The following is a 17441-nucleotide window of genomic DNA, read 5'->3' on the forward strand; positions in this document are numbered from 1 at the left end:
CTGGTGTTTGTGCTAATGTGCATGTATTTTGGGTCAATTTCCATTTCAGTATGAAGACAACTGAGATGTGGTACTTATCATGGCAAAAGGAACAGAGTTGTTTTTATAGATGACAAGAGAGGAACCTTTCAAAATTCTGGACGGAGAAAAAAAGCCTAACGCTGAAATGTCGTCTGTGGAAGAAGCCATGTGCTCTGAAGAAATTAAAGCTCTGAGAATATAAGCCCAGATTTTTAAAAAGCCATTTATTTTAAAAAACTGGTTTGTCAAATCACATACACGAGCAGATACACAACTACCAAAGTGGCCCTGTAATAGACACCAGTGGGGCGTTCACCACACAGTACCTGAAAAATACAGCTAAAAAAGAGGAGTCTGTTGAGTATTGAATTTCAGATACCTACTGGACTCCTTGTTGAATGGCTTTAAGTTAGCATATAGTGAGTGAGAGGTAGAGTCCCAAGTATAATAGCTGATGCCTCAGGGCTCCATTTAAAAACAAAACGAAAACAAAAACCATTTCCCCCTTCGCACAAGGGCAGCCTATCCTATTTTTTTTTTTTTTTTCCTTTGTGAAAACGGAAGCCAAGTTTTCTCTTCTCAAATGGTTCAGCATTCCCAGTAAAAGTGTTGTGTGGTGGCCTATTGTGCTTCTTGAGCCATCTAATTTTCTTCACCTTCTGACTCAGATTCTAGGAGAGATGAGAGAGAAAAGTCAGGTTTTTTATTCAGAGATTCCTTTTGTAAAATGTTTATTAAGTAAACGTTATGCCCAACAAGGGGCTCGAACTTTCAACCCTGAGATGGAGAGTTGAAGACTCTCTCAACTGAGCCAGCCAGGGGCACCCAAAGACTCCTTTAGAGTCATGAAAGAGTTTCCAATATGCTACCTACCCCAACCCCCAAAAGGCATTGTTTTTTGCCCTGGTCATGCATTGACTAGGAAAAACAGTCAAACATTCATTCCTTTTTGGCTTTTAAATGAAATTTGCCTTTCTATCTTTTAATTTTTATTTTATTTGTTTATTTTTTTTAAACCATTTTATTGACCTATGACGGATATACAAAAAGCTATACATATTTAACATGCACAACTTGGTGAGTTTAAGATGTGGATTTTTTTTTTTTTTTTAATTTACATCCAAGTTAGTTAGCCTATAGTGCAATAATGATTTCAGGAGTAGATTCCTTAAGCCCCTTACCCATTTAGCCCATCCCCCCTCCCACAACCCCTCCAGTAACCCTCAGTTTGTTCTCCATATTTATGAGTCTCTTCTGTTTTGTCCCCCTCCCTGTTTTTATATTATTTTTGTTTCCCTTCCTTTATGTTCATCTATTTTGTCTCTTAAAGTCCTCATGAGTGAATTCATATGATATTTGTCTTTCTCTGACTAATTTCACTTAGCATAATACCCTCCAGTTCCATCCACGTAGTTGCAAATAGCAAGATTTCATTCTTTTTGATTGCTGAGTAATACTCCATTGTATATATTTACCTCTTCTTTACCCATTCATCCATCAATGGACATTTTGGCTTTTTCCATACTTTGGCTATTGTTGATAATGCTGCTGTAAACACTGGGGTGCGTGTGCCCCTTCGAAACAGCATACCTGTATCTCCTGGATAAACACCTAGTAGTTGAACTTTGCCTTTCTAATAATGCAGCATGCTCATAAATATTATTGAAGACTGTAATTACTTTTATCCTTCTGGGTCATCTAAAATAAACTTCTCAGGCTTAGTGGGATTCACTCTCACCCATTATTATTCTGCCACCTTGTGTTCCCATTTTTAGCACCAGTCAACTGGTTAATAATAATCCCATAATGTGTAATTAAGCCAAATGCTTTTTTTCCTCCTTTCACAACTAATGATGATTTCTTCCCCCTTGTCTCATATAGGGTGGATAATTGAAAAGGTTGTCTTTTGTTTTTTAACACATAGCACTTTTCATTGCTTTGATTTCAGAAAGGAAGGCTAAGATTATAGGCAAGATGCTTGATATGGAAGACACCCTAAGACCTTCAGTTTTAGAGAAGCAACTACAACAACAAAAATCTGTGCAAGAGGTAGATACCTTAAATTATAATGAGACAGTATTTGCTAAATGACCACCAAAGTCGTTAAATGGAATCATACCTTCTTCTGCGTTTTGTAGCCACTCAACGAATTTCTTCATCTGGTCAAGAAAAACACTTTTGCCTTTGGCAACATGTGCTTCTTTGTACCATTTCAATATTGCTTCTTCACTCAGTACATCAGCTGCAATTTCAAAGCAAAGATTTCCAAGTTACTACATAAATATGATGTTTAAAAAAAAAAAGCAACTTTATGTCTCATAATTTAATAGAAAGCAATGACTTTAAATATTGAAAGTGCTGTTATAAAAGAACTCCGTATCTGACACTTATTAAGAAAACAGGAACCAAGCTCTTTTCCAATATAGCACAGTGCTGTATTTTGGGAGTTAGCTTGGCAAATACTTTAGTGATGACGATGATATACATCTCATCAGGTATGATATATTGCAAGCTTATCTGTGAGTCACTACTGGGACTTGGAAGTCTTTCTCAGTGCTAATTTGCTGGTAGGAAACTGGGTTATTTTGTAATTTTGCAAATGAATCAGCAATTCCAGCGATTCAGAACACTATGTGTCCTGCCAACTCCAAACACGTCTTGATTAAATAGCAACCTCAAATGACTGGTCTTTTAAGGCGATTTACTCTTTTAGGAGGAAAAAAAAATGGCAAATAAAAACACATAACTAGAATGTAATAACGCTATTTACAATTAAATATGAAGATCAGCTTTCTGGGTGTATCACAGGACCAACACACTCAAAATCCTATTTTACTCTCTTTTTTTTTTAAGTTTATATTAAGAGTGTGAGTGGGGGAAGGGGCACAGAGAGAGAGAGAGAGAGAGAGAGAGAGAGCGAGAGAGAGAGAATCTCAAGCTGGCTCCATGCTGTCAGTGCAGAGGTCTTTGTGGAGCTGAATCTCACAAACCATGAGATCATGGACCTGAGCTGAAATCAAGTGTCAGATGCTTAGCTGACCAAGCCACCCAGGTGCCCCTATGTTTATTCTACTGCTAAGTCATGAATCTCTTATAGCATAATATCTTAAGTCACAAGAGTAATGTTTTCCTTGTACTCCATTAAGAGAAAAAGAGACATTAGGTGGACTTCTTACAGGTTTCCAGAAAAATGAATTATCTACTAATACTCGTTACCTTAAATTCTAAGCTCCAGAAATGTGCCTTGAAACCGTCAAGTTACCATTAATTTAGACCATTTAATGTTTAGGAAGCAAAATATGAAAATGATAGTCTACATATTTTGCCAATGTTCCAATGGGTTGTCTTTTCAGATTTCAGAGTAAGAAACGAGATGGCATGCAGATAAAAAGGATATTATTGTCCTCAATGCCTGCGCAATCCACCAAAAATGCCGATAAATCATGCTAATGATGTTTGTGCAGTTGAAGGAGAATTTTAACTTACAAAAAATGAGAAAAATAATGAGATTGTTTTTAATGAAAACACCACTATTGTTTTCATTGAAAACACCACTGATGTTTTCATAACCAAAACCTGAAGTGTTTTTTTGTTTTTTTTTTTCAAAATTAATAACTGGCTTGGATTCAATGGAAGAGAATGAACTGACGAAAAATACACAGGACTGGCTTTAGAAAATATTAAGTTTGTTTTGTTTGTTTTTATTATTAAATACACTACAAAGTGTAAAGGGAGAAAAAAGTCTGGATTTACTCATCTATAAGAATTCGGTGTAAAAATCAGAATCAGTTGTCCTAGAGAATTATTGTTAGCTTTTAGCTTCCACTTCCAACTCACACCCTGCACTCACAACGATGAAAAACTGCCATCGAATCCCAGTGTTAGTTGAGGCGAGGAGCAAATGCTTCCCAGCCTGAGGAAGTGACTTGTTCTTGTGCAAGGCTGCTTTGCGCAGACTTTGAGAACACTTATTAGCTCCGACATGGATTTTATGTTATTTATTTATTTATTTATTTTAAAGTTTATTTATTTTTGAGAGAGAAAGAGACAGAGAGAGAGAGTGTGTGTGTGTGGAGTGGGGGAAGAGCGGAGAAATGGGAAACACAGAATCTGAAGCAGGTTCCAGGTCCTGAGTCGTCAGCACAGAGCCCATGTGGGGCTCGAACTCACAAACCGCGAGATCATGACCTGAGCCGAAGTTGGACTAGTAACTGACTGAGCCATCTAGGTGCCCCTCCAACATGGAGCTTAAAAGTCCTATGCAGGGCTCCTGGGTGGCTCAGTCAGTCAAGCGCCCGGCTTTGCCTCAAGTCATCATCTCATGGTTTGTGGGTTTGATCCCGGCATCGGGCTCTGTGCTGACAGTGTGGAGCCTGCTTGGGATTCTCTCTCCCTCTCTGCTCCTAACCCACTTTTGTGTGCTCACTCTCTCTCTCTCAAAAATAAACTTTAAATAAATAAATGTCCTTTTTAATATTTTGCCTTTGTAGCATTTTTAAGATGTTTGTGATTTAGACAGCTTAAGCTCCAAACTTTTTTGATCATGTTCCCCTAATGGGACAATTTTGAGCGCATACAACCAACATATGTATGCTTTTCAGCTTATAAATTATATGCAAGTACTACAGAACTATTATTATAAAACAAATGGAATTTAAAATGTGACAAACACCTAGGGAAATGCTATGTTAACTCCCCACTATAATGAATTGTGGTGATACCATGCTCATGGTGGAAAGCTGATTGAGGCTGCACTTTAAGGTTATTATTTTGTTTCAGGTTTTTCTTCTGAAGATGGAGAACTCATTCATGTGTTTTATTGCCCCACAGAGGCTGAAAGAGGGCATGCAGCTACTAAAATCTTGTCAACCACAGATACTAGATCATTAGGTAAAACTTATCAGATACACTGTTAGCAGAAAAGGAGACCGGGTGCAAAGCTGAGTTCTTAGAAGAGCCTAATTTTGTAATGAATTCTGCCTGCAAGACCATATTCCTTGTAGAGGGGGGAATAAATAATAACAAAGGGACAAAAGCAACCACCCAGGGCAACTTAGGGGGCAAAGCACAAACATCAAAAAGCTTAAAAAGACACTCAACTTTGGTTTAGTGAAAAGTCTAATCTAAAGAGTAAAGAACTTCTTGAGAAATAAAGAGAGAACTTTTTTTCTCTCCACTAAGGAAAAGTGGGGAGAGTTCTCATTAATAGAAGCAGCAAAGTGTTTGCTGGGATCTCCCAGAGAAATCCTACTAGGAATACAGAATATCAGTGCAAGTCCTGTAAGAAAAGCAGACATCCCACAATTGCATGTAGAATTCCCTCAGATTAAAAAATAATTTTCTCTATCCTGTCTGGCCAACTTCCTCATCACGTCTGGTGGAATGCTGTGTGCCCTTCCTCAGTATCACCCTCTGTGTGCGCCTCATTTTAGAAATGAAACGAGGACTGTAATCCTTGGTTTTCTTCTACACTCTGAAATCCAGGAACTCAGGAACTATTCTGTTCATTAACTCACTTCCAGCGTTTAATGGAAGGCCTGCCATCTCCTATGCATTCAATAAATGTATGATGGACAGATTAATTAACTCGATGAGAACAACTACATATTTCTCAATTTGCAGAGTTAGAATTTAAATGTTAGGCTTTTGTGATGATCAAAGAGGAATTACTGTACGAGTGGTTTGAGAATGGCAAAGCTTTCGAGAACATTACTTACATATTTAAGTTAAAAACTATGACTTGGAACTTAGGAAATTCATTATTTTTTAATGAACTAAAATATTCATTACGGGCATCACACAGGGACATTAAGTGAAAAATAATTTACCCTAAGAATATTGATAATGTATAGCGAGAAGGCCACTCACCTTTTTTTTTTTTTTTTAGAATGAGATCAGGAAGTTTCTTTCAGAAAAATATCCACAAGGGACAGAAATTAACCTAAGAAGTATCTGCAAACAATAAAACCCATGCCACAGATAGTGCCAGTACCTGACAGGTTTATATTTCTCTCAGATGGACATGCTGAGAGTATGGTACTTGGCTTTAGAAAGGAAGAGAAAGAAATTATTTCAAAAATGAATAATGTGATGATTGAAGGTTAGTGATGGATTTATTTTTCCTATTGCACAGAAATACAAAAATCTAGATTTAAATCAGAAAGAGAATCTTTACTAAATGACAAATCACCACTTTTTTAGTTCATTAGTGAAAAGTATTATTATTTACAGTTTATTCACTTTTATTTCCCTGTTATTTATATGTTTAAAAAAAATCTTTCAACAATGGCATTTGTTTAAAAAAAAAAAAAAAAGGTTTGTCAGAGACATGGGGAATCAAATTCCCAAGTTTCTGTCATCCTCAAGTTCTAGAAATAAAGAGAAGATGTGTGTGTACATAATAGATTAAATGGGAGAGAAATTATTTCTAATACATTAAAAAAAAAAACAACCCTGCTATAAAGCAAAGTGTTTCTATAGTAAATAAAAGGAATCCACATCATTACATAAAAGACACAAACAAGATACTATTTGATATTTGTTGAATGTGTATGTGTACGTGGAATTAATGAGAAGTATAATCTTGAAACATGTTACCATAGTTCACGGATTTGTCATTTCTGGCATTTAATGACCCATCAGACAAGTGGTCCTGACCAACAGTCACAGCATCACCTGGAAATTTCTCAAAATGCAAATTTGTGGGCCCAACCCTGGACCCACCTTCAGAACCTGAATCCCCAAAGGTTGGCTCAGTCAGTTAAGTGTCTGACTTCGGCTCAGGTCATGATCTCCTGGTTCATGGGTTCGAGCCCTGTATCGGGCTACATGCTGCCAGCTCAGAGCCTGGAGCCTGCTTCAGATTCTGTGTCTCCCTCTCTCTCTGCCCCTCCCCTGCTCATGCTCTCTCTCTCAAAAAGAAACATTAAAAAATTAAAAAGAACCCAAATCCCTGGGGAATCTGTGTTTTAACAAGCTCTCCAGGTGATTCATATGTATTATAGCGCTGGGAAAAGAGGGCTTTAATACATAACACTGTTCATCAAGCCTTTCCAGGTGTATTAAATACAGAACAAGGACATCCAAATCCTTGTAAAAACAAATAACATTATGTCTCCTGGTGCCCAGATATTTGTTGGATAAAATTAGGTCAAATAAAAGACGAGTATCCAAAAAAGGTAAGAAGGTAAATACCATAACTCTCTTAAAAAATGGGATGGAATAATCGCTCCTCGGGGATTCCATGTTTCCAAGAAAAAAAATATATATATAATTACTTCTTTCAGAAAAAGACTAGATATATAATTTTGTGTGAAATTATGAAATTACCTAGAAAATAACATTTAGTTTTAACTTCTCAATGATTTATTTTCAGTCTTCACTTTACAGTTTCCTGACTTCATTTACAAAAAGAACTAGACCAGAATAAAATTGACGTTGACACCTTCCTATGTTCCCGTGGGTCTGCTCATAGTTTCCACAGACCTTACTAACTTTTGATTATTTAAAAAGTGACCACCTAGCTATCAATGGCCTAAGGAAGAGTTTATTCTTCTCCTTTTTTACTTTTTGGTACCCATTTCTTGGTTATTTTATCATTTCTGGTCCCTGTCCCTTAGCATATGGGGCCGAACAAGAGGAAATAACTGAAAGCAACGGGTTTTGTCAGTAGTTGTTAAAAGGAGGTCAACGGGGAAGGATGTTGACACTGATGGTTAAAATGAGAAATGTGGAAAAGTGTTTTAATAGATGCCATTACTGACAAAAAAGTAGGGTTTTTTTGTTTGTTTGTTTTGGTGAATAAGTTCAATAATAAAATGAGGTGCTCCTACAGATAAAGCTCCAACACATATGTTTCAGTTACAAAAAGATTTGGTTAGAGACACTGGTTGGGCTAGCTATTAAATGACAAGAAAGCAAATTGTGGGCTTAGGCACTAGTTTATAAAACAGTTCGCTTTTCTGTAGTGGAAAATACTAGCCACTCACAAAGCAAATGAGAAACAAATTTCAGAGGTCTCTCTACCTGTTTACAGTGGAGTCTGCTATGGTGCGTCTGGACAGAATGGCCATAGGCTAGATGGGCATGGCTTCTCCTTGGCTGCTAAAGAAGGCGGGCTAGCAATATGATCTGCAGATTTGGTTCTGATGGGTAACCATGGAGACCATTTACGCCCTAGTTTTAGGATGTTGACTCTCATGACTATGTCCAAGAGGACCTAACTTGGATCTGGCCGGAGGAAAACTCAAATTACTTCAAATGAGACTTAGCAGTCAGTACTTTCTCCTACTGATATAATAAAGATTGTGCCGAATACCTTAATGCTGAGAAAGTAAAATATCACCCAAACACCTGGGGCAAGATATATATCCATCTGAAGAATCTCAACGGCCAGTTAAGACTCTGTGAAGTACCATTAACATCTATAAAATAGTCATTAATAAATAATGTAAAATTTTTATACTAATTCGCCCAAATGATCATCCAAGATAGACAAATGTAAAAGGTACCTCAGTGGCTCAGTTGGTTGAGCACTGGACTTTGGCTCAGGTCATGATCTCACAGTTCACGAGGTTGAGCCCTGCTGACAGCAGAGAGCCTACTTTGGATCCTCTGCGTCCCTCTCTCTCTCCCGCCCTCCCCAATTTGCTTGTTCGCTCTCTCTCTCTCTCTCTCAAAATACACATTAAAAAAGTAGACAAATTTAAGAACACATCAAAAGGGAAAGAAAGATTTGGCTGATGTTAATTTGTACTTTACTTTTTCTTTCTATATTAAATTGCCATTTAAGATTGCCGTACCTTCTACCAAACATTTTATAATGCTCAAAATGTGTTATTTCCTAAGTGTTCTTCCCTCCTCCCCCATAAAACTACATGAACTCAGACCAAAGAATAGTCCAAGATTATTTTTTATATACTGTAGGTATAGAGATGGAGATCAGTTAAAACCCTAATAGCATTCATTTATTGAAGGCAGTGCCAGTTGCCATGACAACCTAATCCTTACAAATATAATGAAAAGACAGTAAAGGGAAATCTAAAAATAGTCATTTCCTTCAAAAACAGGAGCATGGCTGGGTCAAATAATTAAAATACAAAGTAAAAAGCTAATTATTTCAATAATTTTAGTCAGCTTTATGGCATCTGAGAAGATCTCAATATACTATAGGCAGACTTTGGTAATTATAGTTATTAGAGCTAATTCTTACAATTCAAAAATAGACCTAATTACTTTCTGTTATTACAGTCTTTTTCACCACCCCCCCACCCTCCCACAAAATAATAACCGGTTTATCAGTAGTCTTCTGGCAATGTGCCCAGGGGCTTCATCAGGCTGGTTCTTGAGACCATGAATATGTGGCATATACACTTTCTCTCTTCTAACATAATACGGCTGTCTCACTAAAACTTACAAAGTTTAGCATGAATCCCATGTCTCCCTCTGCCTTAGCCCTTGCGCTGGCCCTCAAAGATCTTCAACAAAACAGGGAAACAGAGCGGTAGGGCAACATGGATAGATACCTTTATAAAAGAGAACCACGATCTTCTGAAAAGCTTTCATGAAATGGATGTTGTCATAACAGTATTCTTGAACCTTCTGGAGGAGGATTAGCTCTGACTGGCCTTGGGAGCTGAACACAGCCAGGAGTGGAGCGTATTGCTGAAATACAAGTGGGGAGTAAAACCAACCATTAACTTTCTTGGAAGGTACAGAGACAATACTTGAAACACAACAGAAATCTGGAGATTTCTTTAGGAAGCTTTCACTTTAAGGGTTATCTCATTAGAACATTGTGTCCAATCAAAATTAATTTTTTAGCCCAGCATCTTATCAGATTTCTCTCAATGTACCCACTAAAAGAGACCAAATAAAATTCTGACACTATTAAAGGTAACTTATGCTGCTGTTTAAAGGGCACTATGAAAAGGAGGCAGAGTGAGGTCTTGGGGTGGCCACATTTAGTACTGGCGGAGTGTGGAGTTCTTTCCCTAGACATCCCAGACACCCTCACAGGTCATCTTTATGGCTTAGTTCCTATTGTTCCCTTTGTCCTAATTGTCCTTGGCTTCTAGTCACTGATGTTGACCCAACGTTTTCTCATTTCAACACAAATCTCCTCCAAGGAGCTTTCCCTGATCAACTTAACCTGCATATTTCACTCACTCCTCTGTTCTAAACACAAAGGATTATCTTTAATTTGTATGCTACCTAGTTTCCACTAGGCAGTCTTTTTATTTTACATTTATTTATATCTTGAGAGAAGGAAAGAGTGTGTGCATGTGAGGAGGGGAGGGGCAAAGAGAGAGGGAGAGAGAGAATCCCAAGCAGACTCTGTGCTGTCAGTGCAGAGCCCGAGGTGGGGCTTGATCCCATGAACCATGAGATCATGACCTGAGGTGAAATCAAGAGATGGATGCTCAACCGACTGAGCTAACCAGGTGCCCCTCTACTAGGTAGTCTTTGACTTCCCAATTCAAATGTAAACTCTGAAGGAAGATATGTCTTTCACTCATCTTAATATAGTTTTATAGGGAGAAGACAATTAATGAAAGCAAAAACATTTATCCTTGCTCAAAAACATGCTATTTACACAATCAGTTGATCTCTTCCACCACTCAGATACTTTTCAAATGTTTTGGAATTTTTATTTAAATGCTATTTAGTTAACATACGGTACAATACTGGCTTCAGGAGTGGATACTTTTCAAATTCTAATACCATTTTGTAGTTTACTTAAACAAAACTATTACCAGGAATTTTTGTCATGTAAAAGGAAACCAATACAGTTAGACCATATTTCTCTTTAACTTTAATTATTCTGTGTGTTTTCTGACATTGTGTTTAGTAAGACTTTACTCTTAGACGGGAAATAATGCCTTTGGCCCAAACCTGGGTGAATGGCAGTTAGAACCCACATATCATACAGTTAAGGGCTACAATTGGTCTGTGGCCAAGACTGTTTCCTGTTGATCCCGTACCTTCAGATGCTTAAGGGCCTGCTCTGCAACGAGTTCTTCCTTCTTGTTCCATTCAACAGCATTCATTATACAGGTCCACAGAAGTCCAATCACTGCTGTTTCCGGAAGATCATTCCTCTTCATTTCTTCCTTCACATAGAGCACCACCTACATTTCATGGAAAAAGGGGTCAGAGAGTTAACAGGCAGATGGCAGTTTCCCTGTCACCATGCCTGGTCAGTAAAAGGCTTTGGGTGGATAAATATTCTGCTCAGCCCCTCCCTTCCCAGTACATACTCTCAGATTACAAGAGGGAGGAAAAACACAATGATGTGTTCTCAAAGCAGATTTATTTTTAGTTCCAAAATTAATAGGCTTATCTCTGGCCAGGAGCTGCTGGATAATAGGAAGTGAGAGGGAATCTTTGTTTCTTAGAAGTTATTCTTTTACATGCAGCACCCCTTTGGGTCCAGCAGAACAGACGACTTGAGCTGGTTTGACTCTCTGGGTTTGAAATTAGCTCACGGAGCTGTGAATCTTTACCTCCAACTCACAACTTTAAACCTCTAGATGAATAACGTGTTGGGTTTGTACAAGTCGATTTACCACAATTCATTCTTAATTATTACTTTAGACTCTCATGAGCCATGAAAATAAGCTGTGAAGTGCCAAAGCCATTTTTTATATGATACATATTAATGCAGCAACACTGGACAGGTTATTTTCCCCTTAAAATTATGTTTGCTATGCAATTTATTCTTAAATCTGACAGTATGGAATAAAAGGTCTGCCTAGCCTAATGTATTTTATATCACACTTGTCAGGAAAAAAAACTTTTCCTTTTGAAATACAACCACAAATTGAGGTTACATCCTCAAAAGTGATAAAACACCATAATCTATACTTCAAGTACACTACAACTTGGTGAATAGCACAACTACCACTCCCCTCATTGCCCCTTTTTAGTGAAAATACATTCTTTTCTTTCCTGTTGGCCTGGGGTGCAGAGGTATCAGGAATGGGTTAAGAAGCTCTGGTTAATTCCCAGAGACTGCGCTGGCCTGAGAAAGATGCAAAGACAGGCGACATCTCTGCATCTAGAAGCATCACAGCATTTTTTGGGTTTGCTTTTTTTTTCCACCTCATGGAAAATCACAAGGTCTTGCTTGGAGAAATGTTACTGACTATAATGCTGACCTTACTGCCCTGAGACTTAGAAATATTTTTTGTTCCAACACCTCCATCTGCTGGATAGCATCGGTCTGGAATTCTCTAGTCTTAAGCCACGTAAGGTCCCATGTGGGGCTTAGGGCACATACAGTGGTAAGGGTTTGGGACTCAGAAGTAAATAGCAAAAGGAAAGGACTTCATTTAATTTTTGGATTGTCACATAAAAGTTGTTAAAGTTCACATGGGAAGTTTTCTTCAGGCAGGAATTTTTTAAAAATTTAAAAAGATACAGCGATAGCTACATGAACTATTATTATAAAAAATGTAGTATTTATATTATAGGGATATGCAGTTATTGTGACTATGATCAAACAAGCCATTGGTTCAACTGGTCTTTTCCCATGCTACGAATTCAAAAACCATCAAAAATTTTTGTCTTAAAATTAAAAAAAAAAAAAAACCAAAACCCTACATATTCATACCCAGTGATGCACGCAATACATAGTGTTGATTTCAAATACTAATCATATACTTAACCATATTATATTATCTGTGATGAAATGGAAAAACCACCATAAATGGTGCATAACTGACAGTAGATGGCAAATCTATTCGACAGATTAAAATATTTCATTAATCACAGTAGTAGTGTGATAAAATAAATCACTTGTGTGGAAATAACCATTAATTTCTGGAATATGCCAGAGGATTCTGAATCAACACTTTGCAATTGAGATGGTATGAACAGGTACATTAAGTTCCAAGCAGTAAACAAAGGTGGGTCTTCTTAAGGAAGGTCCAGCCTATGCTCTTCGATGTTAATCCTCTCATTCGTGTGTTCTGCAGTGATCTAATAAGTCCAGGTCCCCACCTCCTTGATTGGGCATTCCTGAGAAAGACGCTCCTGGAGCTCCTTCTGCAGTTCCTTCCTGGTGCCCAGGGACTGCTGGACTCGGAGGAAGTCGGAAAGCTCCTTCAGGCCTGCGTCAGTGAAGTATTTAGCAAAATGATCCACGCTCTGCCTGTTAACTGGAAAGAGTTCCTTGAAGACAAAAGGAAAAAGACCGTTTCACAACAAACTATTCAAATGTCAGCAAGCAATAAAGGACAAACTTTTCATATTAGAATGGCACTTAGATTATCTCACACACTGGGAAGAACAGAACAAAGAATGATTTTCAAATGAATGAATCTTGGGTATCTTTCTGGAGCATTTGCTAAGCACCTTCTAAATTGGACAGGTTTACAGAGAAAGAAAAAAATGCTAATCAACTTATATAAACTAGCTTCACCTATTTTGAACCATTATTTACTTTTTCTTTCACTTTACTCAAAGTATAGCATATATGAATACAGAAGTGAACTTGCTAAATTAAATGTAAATAACGTAACTTACAAGTTAATGGACAAAAGTCAGGTTTTTCTGATATATATACTATACATACATACATACATACATACATACATACATACATATATACGTATGTATAGTATATATATATTTGGGAGAGAGTGCACGAGTTGGGGGCGGGGAGAGAGAGAGAAAAGAGAGAGAATCTTAAGCAAACTCCACGTTCAGCGCAGAGCCTGATGCAGGACTGAATCTCATGACCCTAGGATCATGGCCTGAGCCACCCAGGTGCCCCAAAAGTCAGTTTTAATAATGCTGAGATGACGTGAGGTAATATTAGGAAACAGTACTGACTATTATCTCAAGAACTTCTATTCACAATCTGAGAAAATGCTGCTATTAGTCTAATACTAGCTTGGAGCTAAAGAGAATTTTTGTGATATCTGTTAATGATGGTGGCTCTAAATTAAGTAACAGGAAGATCTAATCTAAACCCACCCTCCCAACTCTTCAGTTCATTACATAATTCTGTTGGAAATTTTTAAAGAGCGATACACCATGGCTGCTTGCATATTTTTACCTCATTTCCATTTTACCTTACACAGCTTGGAAAAGTCCCAGTAACACTTAGTCATATTCTAATCCTGTGTGACTTCAACACCCAGCTAAGATATTAAGGCAATTTTCAAAGCTTTCACATTTTTCAGACTGCTGCAGTCTAAAAAGTAGATCCAAATTTTTATGGTGGTTAGATTTGCACATATATGGTTGATAGCTATATGCCTCTAGTAAAAATCTCAGTAGAAAAATCTCTAATAGTTTTGCTACCATGTAGGGGGACATAGCCAAAGGTTTCTATGACACGACTCAAATTTCAACAGTCTCTGTATCATAACTTCCCCTGTTGAGTTAGGAGTTTCAAAATGTCAGAAGAGTTGGTGGGAGCAGCTATTAAACGCATTCATGGTAAAACAAACATTTCACATCAGACTGAAATTTAGTCACTGACATTGGTTCTAGCATTCAAAAGGTCTAACAAATTTGGGATTTGGGGAACGAATTTAATTTTGATTTTCTTCTAGGAATCGAAATGTGGCTATTTTCCTGAAAATTACATAAAGTAAAAACTCTTATAGAGGATAGATTAAGTCTCAACAAGGCTAAACAGCTTGACCCAAATTATGTAGTCAGGTATATTTAAGGACATAGCAGACTATGCCCATAGCTGGTAACTATTCCATTACTCCGTGCCAACATTGAGTATTCAATTTAGGAACAATGTGACTGCAAAGTTTGATCTAAAGTTATGTTCAGAGGAATATATCAAACATATTCCTGGGGGTTTATTTATGAACTATATTCAAAGTCCTTATAAATGACACATTTAAGACAGTGAGGATTATTATTCAGATTAAGCTGAAGTAAAGTCAGTCTAAGTCCTATCATGATATTTACTGGCTTGGAGCATGGTTTGCATTAGTCAGAAAAACCCTACCCAGGCACAAATCTCCATCACCTCATCCCTAGATTAAGGTCTCCCTGCTTCTGCTCTTGCTTCTGAGTCTATTCAAAGCAAAGCCAGAGTTTTCCAACTTCCACAAAGCTTTCCATTTTACTGAGAATAAAAGCCAAAGTTCCTAGATGATATGGGACCTGCTATGTCTCCATGCTGATCTATGCTTTTGTTCTTACCAAACACTCCCCACTGCTGTCCCCAACATGGCATGCCCCCAAAGTCTTTGCATTCTGTTCCCTTTGCCTGGAAAACTCTTCTGGAGATATCTATAAAGCTCACTCCTCAACTCCTTCAAGTCTTTACACAAATGTCACCTTGGGGCAGCTGGGTGGCTCAGTCAGTTAAGTGTCTGGCTTTGTCTCAGGCCATAATCTCATGGTTCATGAGTTCGAGCCCCCCATTGGGATTGCTGCTGTCAGGGCAGAGCCTGCTTCAGATCATCTGTCCCCCTCTTTCTCTGCTCCTCCTCAGCTTGTGCTCTCCAAAATAAATAAAACAGTTAAAAAAAAAAAGTCACCTTATCAGAGAGATCTTCCTCTGCCACTGAAAACTGCCTCCTACTCTGATATTCCTTAGAGTTTTCCTACTTAATGGTTTCCTAATCAATGGTTGATTTAGTCTGTTGCCTCCCATCCCCTCTTTTCAGAGTTGCTGTTTTTCTTGCTTTTGTATTACAGAAACGGGTAACTGCAAACTTTGAGATATGCTTCTTTTCCCCTAAAACGTACTAGTACGGCCAGAGAGAATTTTGTTGTATGTGTTAAATAAATAAAAATTTCCTCCTTGATGGTGAAATTGACCCTCTAGCTTCTCGTTCATTCACTGAGTTAGCAAATATCAAGCAGGTAGGCTCCACAGAGGATTATCTTGTCCTCATGGAGCTTACAGTGTTTCTGCTAGAAACTTCTACCTGTGCTTCTCGTACCCAAAATATATGCAGACACAGAAACCAAGTAGGAACAGTTAAATGATGTATTCCTCAAAAAGGAAAGATACTTTAAGAATAAATCTATGAAGTAACCTAATTAAGTTAACCAAGCTCTGCCATGGGCATCTTTGAGGAACGATGCCTTAAGAGATAATTGCGTCTTGGGCACCTGGGTTGCTTAGTTGGCTAAGTGTCTGACTTTGGCTCAGGGTCGTGATCTCGCCGTTCGTGAGTTTGGGCTCTCTGCTATCAGCACGGAGCCTGCTTCAGATCCTCTGTGCCCCTCCCCTTCTTTTCCCTTTCTCTCTTTCAAAATAAACTTAAAAACAAACAAATAAACCTGAGTCTTTTGTGGCAAACCGTAACAGACTGTATCTTCATTACCAGTCATGTGCCCCCTCTCTTTAAATGAGTATTAAAGTCCCTCCTTGCTGTGTCTGCCTGAAAGGTGGAACAGTAAGCTGTGACAGAATGAACTTTCCTACTCCAGTGCCAGGCTTCACTCTGACTTTTGGCCAGCAGAAGGTTAGCTTTGACTGCACTGGAGGGGTTTACTTCAGTCTCCCGTGTTTCTGCCCTTTCCCATAAGGACAGAATGGCTTGCATGGGAAGTGTTCCTGCAGGCTAGGTCCTGGAATGAAAAGGTGTATAGATCACGGAGGGATCTAGCCCGGATACAGTTAATCCACAGACTCAAGGATGAGAATACGTTGCCTTCATATGAACTTCCACCCTGCTTGGCAACCTATTCACTTATCTTTTATGATTCCTCTTTCTGTACACAAGGATGTGCCCTAAGTCCAGGAGAAAGTAAGTTGCTATGAGGGCAGGGAACTTTTCCTTCCTGTTCTCTCTTGGCTCCATAGCTTCTTGGAGCATGTCTGGCACAGAAACAGGCTGAATGAAAATAATCATCGGCAGAAATCAACTAGATGATCATCTAGTTAATCGTTGGTTTTTATCATAGTCTAAAGACTTGAAATACCCAAAGGGCTATTTGAAGGTAAATTTCAAGAGACAAAGGAACTTGAAGAGATAGAGAATAAAAGCATTTACAGTTAAAATTATTCTCAGGTTTTCTGAGGGGAGGAGCCCATTTTACAGTAATCCCTTGGACTGACAGACAGAATTGCACACTAAAACACAGTGGAAGTGAAAACCGAGAGAAAAGGTAAAAAGAAGATGGCAAGGGTGTCTTTCTTTCTTTCTTTTTTTTTTTTAAATTTTTTTTAATGTTTATTTATTTTTGAGAGAGAGAGAGAGAGAGAGAGAGAGAGAGAGAGAGAGAGAGAGGGAGAAACTGAGTGCAAGACAGGGAGGGGCAGAGAGAGTGGGAGACACAGAATCGGAAGCGGCCTCCAGGCTCTGAGCTGTCAGCACAGAGCCCAAAGCAGGGCTCAAACCCATGAACTGCGAGATCACGACCTGAGCCGAAGTCGGACGCTCAACCGACTGAGCCACCCAGGCAGGCGCCCCAAGGGGCGTCTTTCAATT

The 17441-nt window shown here is 38.3% G+C and overlaps 1 protein-coding gene across 2 annotated transcripts in view; it reads right to left on the bottom strand.

Annotated features, from left to right (window-relative positions):
- Positions 1–228: 228 nt before the first annotated feature.
- The window catches only part of BZW2 (basic leucine zipper and W2 domains 2), a 63494-nt gene continuing 46281 nt past the window's right edge, over positions 229–17441 (bottom strand). For both annotated transcript variants that reach the window (XM_058724910.1, XM_058724909.1), the window contains exons 8-12: positions 13024–13194; positions 11004–11150; positions 9546–9684; positions 2141–2263; positions 229–692 (exon numbers count right to left, since the gene is read on the bottom strand). In XM_058724910.1, coding sequence (XP_058580893.1) covers positions 664–692; positions 2141–2263; positions 9546–9684; positions 11004–11150; positions 13024–13194 — 609 coding nt within the window. In that variant the 3' untranslated portion in view covers positions 229–663. The remainder of the gene's footprint in view (positions 693–2140; positions 2264–9545; positions 9685–11003; positions 11151–13023; positions 13195–17441) is intronic.

Source organism: Neofelis nebulosa, chromosome 4, assembly GCF_028018385.1.
Source record: "Neofelis nebulosa isolate mNeoNeb1 chromosome 4, mNeoNeb1.pri, whole genome shotgun sequence".
Classification (NCBI taxonomy): Eukaryota; Metazoa; Chordata; class Mammalia; order Carnivora; family Felidae; genus Neofelis; species Neofelis nebulosa.